Here is a 7,947-nt window from a genome sequence, read left to right on the forward strand (position 1 = left end):
TTCTCTTTCTCTCATTCTCTTTCTCTCTCTCTCTTTCTTTCTTTCTCTCTCTCTTTCTCTCTCTCTTTCTCTCTCTCTCTCTCTCTCTCTCTCTCTCTCATTCTCTTTCTCTCATTCTCTTTCTCTCTCTCTCTTTCTTTCTCTCTCTCTCTCTCTCTCTCTCTCTCTTTCTCTCTCTCTTTCTCTCTCTCTCTCTCTCTCATTCTCTTTCTCTCATTCTCTTTCTCTCTCTCTCTTTCTTTCTCTCTCTCTCTCTCTCTCTCTCTCTCTTTCTCTCTCTCTCTCTCTCATTCTCTTTCTCTCATTCTCTTTCTCTCTTTCTTTCTCTCTCTCTCTCTGTCTCTCTCTCTCTCTCTCTCTCTCTCTCTCTCTCTCTCTCTGTCTCTCTCTGTCTCTCTCTCCCTCTCTCTCTCTCTCTCTCTCTCATTCTCTTTCTCTCATTCTCTTCTCTCTCTCTCTCTCTCTCTCTCTCTCTCTCTCTCTCTCTCTCTCTCTCTCTCTCAAAAGGCAGGAGCAAGTACCATGTTATTTTTTGTCGTCTGTTTTTATAAAACCCAGACATATTTTTGTATTTCTTCAACCACAGTTCTGACAGGAATTCCGTGTTCTTTCAGTTTACTGGAAAAAAACAAAAAAACATGACAATGTACCGCAACTACGAAAGGTTTCTTAGAAATCATGACCAAATCAGAGTTTATCACCAACTGCTGAAACAAATAACAAACGTATTTCCAACCTATCCATGACACTCTTTGTCCTCTATTGGTTTTGGGGCTGAAATTCATTATTATGTAAAGAGTTTCTTTTGGCTGGTTTAGCCAGCAATCTAAAATACAACTATGAAAGAAAAACATCAAAGTCAGGAACAATATACAAATGATCAGTCCCACAGTGTGCCTAAACTACAACGATTTCCATGGTGTTTTTTTTAACTCGAACATAACTTTGTGAATTAAGCCTACGCTTAACCTTGTGAATTAACCCTAAGTTTCCGCCGATCCCAAATCAGATCCAATCAGAATCACGATCACAAGATATACAACTTGTACGTCAGTAGATCATCCTCTGGCAGCGGCTCTGACAACAGTCAGTCCTTATGTGCTGCATTCCCCAGCTCTCCCAGAGAAGTTCACATCCTCTCCCCTTTGACATGAGCAACCCTAAGGGCTCTGTTGCCAAGCAGGTCACAGTGCACTTCAAATCACTCCCAGACTCGCCAGAGGCTTCCTTCCCATAGACACTCAGACCCCTTACTCCTACCAGAAAAACAAATATATGTCTGTCATGTTAGTATAAAGTTCATACGTTCTTAGTTAAAGGGATGGTTTACTATCTACGTTACAGAGCTTAATATCCCAAACTGCCTTCGACCATGGCCATGAGTGAAGTATCCCTTTAATTAATGCAGACACATTGAGGGGATGGAATTAGGTTATTAGGAATGCGGTCTTACACATACAAATATTTTTTATTAGGATAAGCAGCAGCATTTCTGTAACATGAGAACATGGTGTTAAAACAATATAAAATCAAAACAAGTATATCATCTCCTACAGAGGAATGGGAAGCCTTCTCAGAGAAAGTAATAGTGGTAAAAATATTATTTATTGATATGACTGATTAAAGCGATGAACACCCAGTACAGTCTGCTCTGCTCGAGTGCTATGAACACTCCAATGTAAAAAGTGCAAAAAATAACACACACACGCACACAGACACACACACACACACACACACACACACACAGACGCACACACACACACACAGAGACGCACACACACACACACACACACGCACCCAGACACACACACACACACACACACACAGACGCACACCCAGACACACACACACACACACACACACGCACCCAGACACACACACACACAGACGCACACACACACACACACACACACACAGACACACACACGCACACAAATAGAGACGCACCCACAGTTACACACACACACCAACACACACCAACACACACAGGTTTAGTACATGGCTTCACTTATCAAAGGCAGCATAGTCCCTAGGTATCTGATATGAACAGCAAACGCTATATGACTTTACTCAAAAACAAACACAAAATCCTGACCCAGGCATTGAATGAACAGCCATATTCTATATATGATTCATACTGTAACAAAAATAATACACCATATAAAAGTTGTGATATATATCTCGTTGATTATACAAGCATGTTTCAAACAACATGATTCTAATCGCTAACATTTCTATGTCTTGTGAACTTCACAGCGTTGAATATTGTTTATTGGTAAGAACCAAGAGGACTGTTTTCCACAAGCCCTTATGCTGAACTCAGCCATAATCATAACTTTTTTACGGCCCTGTGTTTGTTGAATCTGGACATGTTCCTAAAACTGGCTTGTTAATTTCAATGAGGTCAAATATCATTAGTCTTTGGATTTACAAGCCAAGAGACTGGTGCTTAGGCCCTACTGCGCTGACTCCCTTTGTGAGGTTCAAACAGACCTTGTACAGAGTACAAACAGTCCTCCAGACTACTGTGTTCTGCTTGATAACCACCTGGACGTCTCTGCTGACAGGATCAAGGTGAACTTCATTGACATTTGACATTTTATTCCTTGGCTTACTCCTGGGGGTCTATGATTTGGTGTTAGATTATATTGTTTGTATTGTATTTATTGTTTATATTGCTTTGGTTGCACTTTGTGACATTTGTCTATGTAAAAAGCACTCTCCAGATGAACTTGATTGATTGCCATGGCAGCAAACGTGGCGTGGAAAGACTCAACTAGCTCTGCAGTATTTAAGGCCATTCAGGGATGTTCGAGGTGGCATAATGTCACCTTATCGTTATAATGATATATTACATTTGAAACACTGCAATTTTTTTGACAACACCCACACGTTACGTTTGCACGGCAAAGGCAAACATAAAAACCCTTCATAGTCAAATCTACCACAGAAATCAGAGGATAAACACTCTTGAGGCTAGCTCATTGAGAGAGGCCATTGGTTACTAGGCAACAGTCAGAATACAATAGAAGAAGAGAAACTACTGGCGGTAAACACAGTCAGTAGCGTGACCTCCGCGTTTCCACCGCCGCCGCCGTCAAGCAGTGCAGAGGGGGGGGACTCCCGGGGAGGACACACGCCACACGCTCTTCTCCCATGATCCTCTCTGACAGGAACCACTCTGGCCTTCCTTCCCCCTGACTTCCTGTGCGTCCCAGCAGTGCCGGCCTTTATGTGAGCAACACGCCCGGCTACAGATCGGGAGGTAATTTATAGCCTACGTTCAGCTGCATCCTGGAAGAATCAGCCACCCCCTGCATCCTGTATGAGAGTCCTCCTCCCTCTCCTCCTTCCTTCTCTCTCACCATAAAGCATTGCTCGCTCCTTGTCTCTGGGAATAAGAATAGTCTGGGGAGTGAATTCCCGTTGGGAGACTGGTAATACTGTCGTTTACATCAAGTCCATTGTCTGGCTGTGTCTATATATATATAGACTCTCATTCTTCCTTCCCCCCCCCCCCCCCCCCCCCCCCCCCCTCCTCGTGTTCCTTAAGACAGGTGTGTTTGAAAACCGCATGACTCTGTCACACTTTAGTGGTAGCGTGGGGGGGTCAATGCTAATAGGGGTCAATGGGGTCCTGTTGAGTTTGTCGTGCAGACTGGGCTGTAGTGAGACCTTCTTGTCTGTAGGGGGCGCTCCGGGGGTTGGGAGGGGGGTGTGGGGGTGGGGGGGGGGGTCAGTCGCTGTCCTTGCGGACGCTGCGGTCCGTGTGGAGGTTGTTGGGCTCGGGGCTCTTACACTGGATGCTGGTCCCGTTCATGTGTCCTGTGCTGGTCACCTGGGGATCCGAATGGCACCAGCAACACAGACAGGACTGGACAGACAAGGAGACAGGCAGACAGACAGACAAGGAGACGGATGGACAGACAGGGGAACAGACAGACAGACAAGGGAACAGAGACAAGGGAACAGACAGACAAGGAGACAGACAGACAGACAAGTAGACAGATGGACAGACAGGGGAACAGACAGACACAGACAGAGACAGGGTTAGACACTTGTTATTACTACTGTGGCTGTGTTGTTGACAGTCTTTGTTGCTACAATAGAGGAGGATATTACAAGTAGGTACTTAGCAGTGTCCTCTGTAAGGAGTGCGTGTGGACTTTTGCCACATCAAGCACCAACTGCATGTTTGTAAATAGCAAACATAAAAGGATGTCTACACACACACACTCACACACTCACACACACACACACACACACACACACACACACACACACACACAGCGTGAGTAGAAGACTTCCCTTGATGTGCCATGGTTAGGCAGAGGAAAAGGTACTCTCAGGGTCGGTTTAATCCTGATGAGTAAGTGTTTTTCCTCTTTCTTTCTCCTTCTCTCTCTGTCTCTCCATCTCTCTCTCTCTCTCTCTCTCTCTCTCTCTCTCTCTCTCTCTCTCTCTCTCTCTCTCTCTGTTTTACTCATACCCCACTTTCTCACTCTACCCACCCCTTTTTTCCCCCTCTTTCTTTCTCCTTCTCTCTCTGTCTCTCCATCTCTCTCTCTCTCTCTCTCTCTCTCTGTTTCACTCGTACCCCACTTTCTCACTCTACCTACCCCTTTTTTTCTCTCTCTCTCCCTCCCTCTCTCTCTCTCTCTCTGAAGGCAACCAGAACAGAAGAGGCATGGCTTATCTCCAGCCCAGGTCTTTGTGACAGCCATGTTCGGTATGTGACCTCACCCACCAATAGTGAGTCTATAAATCATCGTAGAGCTGTACATTTTCCATAAGGAAAAGTCATCACTACCACGCAGCCCCTTAGTAGTGGGGGGAGGAAGAGGAGGAGAGCAGTGAGCTCACTGTTTGTTTTACTGGCGAGACTAGGTTTTGAGGAGAGAGAGAGACAGACAGACAGACAGACAGACAGACAGACAGACAGACAGACAGACAGACTGTGTGTGTGTGCAGGGAAGTACTGTACCTTGAAGCAGTTTTTGAACTTTTTGCTGACGACATAGAGAATGATGGGGTTGATGCAGGAGTTGACGGTGGCTAGATTAATGCCTAGGTAGTCCAGGACCAATAGGAAACTAAAAGGACAGAAGAGGATCCATGTGTTACTATGTTGGCCTACAGTGTGACTTACTGTTATTTGAGTTTCTGAAGTCGACCATAACTGAGCCGATTTGACATGTTTCTAAAACATTAAACTTGTTTGGGCTATTATTTCGCTTTTGCTTGGGAATGAAACGTTTAGAATCATTTCAATTACGTTAGACTTTAGATACTCATGATGTATTGTACACATACGATCACTGTGTTTAGGCTGTTGAGGTTTCAGTCCAATGCTTCCACACGATCCCCAGTACAAAACGTCACGTTATTTGACATGAGTATCAACAACATGCTGCTGTGAATGAAGGATGCTAAATAAACAGCCCACAACTCCTCCCCAGCAGTGGAGGCAGAGATCGGAGGACAGGGCTCATTGCAATGCATGGAATGGAATGAGGAATCGCGTGTTTCGATACAATTCTGAGGCCGTCCTCCGATTTTCCTACCTCCACCAGCCTCCCCTGATCCACACACTCACTTGAGCAGGTCACAGCGGCTTGTGTCGTTCTGGTAGTACACCATCTTCTTCAGGATCCTGCTGAGGTGCAGCGGGAACCAGCACAGAGCAAAGATGAGGACCAGACAGAACACAGCCTTGGCCACCTCCCTCCTCTGGAAACACACACACACACACACACACACACACACACACACACACACACACACAGACATCAGACACACATACACACACACACACACACACATATACACACACACACACACACACACACACACACACACACACACAGCAGGGCCATTAGGGAGATGTTGAGGGCCATTAGCGAGATTATGAGAGGCACAGGGTCACGTATAATGTTAACGTGAGGGGCCCACAGAGGGAGGTTAAACTCCTACAGAGACGTGCTTTCGTAAGTCTAAGTACAGTACGATATACTGTCGATCAGGGGAGGCTGGTGGAGGTAGGCATCAGAGGACAGGCTCATTGTAATGCATGGAATGGAATGGTATGATACCATTCCTCATTCCGTTTCATGCATTCAAATTAGCCTGTCCTCCGATGCCTGCCTCCACTGCCACAGTACACACCAGCATAAGTGAAGACAGTTTAATTCAGAGTTAGGTTATCAAACTGCTTGCGTTTGCCCAAAGAGTGGGTGAATTGTTTGCCTTACAGTCCCTCCTAAAGACCTCTTCTTCCCCACTCCCCCCTGTACAAGTTTCTCTCCTATAAATTAATTAATTAATTAATTTAAAAAAAAAAAAAAAAAAAGGAATTGTTCCTTCTTCTAGCATTGTGACTGCCAATAGCCCCTGGTCCTAGCCTAGATTACTTTATCTTATGATGACTGATGGATAGATGATTCACTTACTTAAACAAATGTATTTGTTGTAAGTCGCTTTGGATAAAGGCATCTGCTCAATGCCATAGATGTAAATGTAAACAATGGGATTTTGATAGTCTTCTATCATAATGAAGGTGATGGATAGAGAGGTGGTGTATTCAATGGCAAATGTTTGAATGTGGTGATCTGGTAGGCCTACACCTAGCATAGATGCTAACATACATATGTTGTGCAGTACATACATGTCCATGCTCTCGGGCCTTGGTAGATAAATATAGATTTATACGTTTAGCTGATGCTTTTATCCAACACAACTTACATTGCAGTGAGTGCATACATTTTTCAGTATGTACGGTCCCAGCTGGGATCGAACCCACAACCTAAGCCTTGTTAGCTCTATTACTCTAGAGCGGAGGTGTGCTGCCCACCTGTTTGAGGTGTTCGCTGAGCGCGATGCGGATGCTTCCGTTCCTGTGGTTCAGCATCTCGCTGGTCATCAGCGTGTAGAACACGGCCGTGCAGGTCAGAGGGACGCAGAAGTAGAACCCGAACAGCCACCAGTCCTTGGCATCCTGGTAGAACTGAAGGGGAGGACCACAAAGTTTGACGCGGTCATTCAACAAGGCACTGTGCGCCTTCAATGAAGACAGACATGCCATCTGTAGCCGGGGAGGCTGGTGGAGGTAGAAATCGGAGGACGGGATCATTGTGATGAATAGAATGGAATTACATTCCCCATTACATACCAGTCCTCATTCCATTCCATGCATTACAATGAGCCCAGCCTCCAATTTCTGCCTCCACCAGCCTCCCCTGACCTGTAAGACGTGCTGTGTCTGCTATTGTACAGTAGGTATAATCAGGGCCCCCTTTGAAAAAGAGATTCATATCTCAATGGGACGGACATGGATAAATACATACAATTTAAAAAAAAAAATTGGGAGAGGGACCGTAGATAGTCCAAAAAAGTGTGAAGCCTTAGCATAGAATACAGGAAATGAGGGGAAATGACTTGGCAGGAAAGTAAATGCTGTGAAGGAACACATGCTGTAGAAAACCACAGAATACCTCGGCCTTCGAATGGGAGATAAGATGTGAACTGCGGTCAAAATGGCTTGGCTGTGATATGAGATACATCTAGTGTGTTCTGCCTGAAATAATAGGGGCTATGTGTGTTGCATGTGGAGGACACACACACACACACATACATATGGCTCAGCTTGAGGGTCCCGTACATCAGTCCGCAGTAATTGCATTTGTGGCCTGCAATCAATTATGTACTCCAGGCTCATGAACAAAGAGAGAAATCTCCAGCTTTCCTCAAAGGAGAAGATGAGAAGAGGCCGGAGCTATGCTTTTCCCTGCTACAGTTTCCTCGGGTGGTACCAATTTAAATATCGGTGAACATGTGGATATAAGAATTAAGTATTCCAACAGCTGGAGTTCTTTTTGATAGGCCAGGGTTAGAATACGCCACCATAAAACCCTCTGTGATCTTTCTAATCCTCAAGAGAGGAAATCCTAC

At 45.1% G+C, this 7,947-nt stretch overlaps 1 protein-coding gene across 1 annotated transcript in view; it reads right to left on the reverse strand.

Moving 5' to 3' along the window:
• Positions 1-1,449: 1,449 nt before the first annotated feature.
• ednraa (endothelin receptor type Aa) overlaps positions 1,450-7,947 on the reverse strand; it is a 16,544-nt gene continuing 10,046 nt past the window's right edge. The window contains exons 5-8 of the mRNA XM_083693229.1: positions 6,851-7,003; positions 5,597-5,730; positions 4,985-5,093; positions 1,450-3,874 (exon numbers count right to left, since the gene is read on the reverse strand). Coding sequence (XP_083549355.1) covers positions 3,737-3,874; positions 4,985-5,093; positions 5,597-5,730; positions 6,851-7,003 — 534 coding nt within the window. The 3' untranslated portion in view covers positions 1,450-3,736. The remainder of the gene's footprint in view (positions 3,875-4,984; positions 5,094-5,596; positions 5,731-6,850; positions 7,004-7,947) is intronic.

This window comes from Argentina silus, assembly GCF_951799395.1.
Source record: "Argentina silus genome assembly, chromosome: 21".
Taxonomy (NCBI): Eukaryota; Metazoa; Chordata; class Actinopteri; order Argentiniformes; family Argentinidae; genus Argentina; species Argentina silus.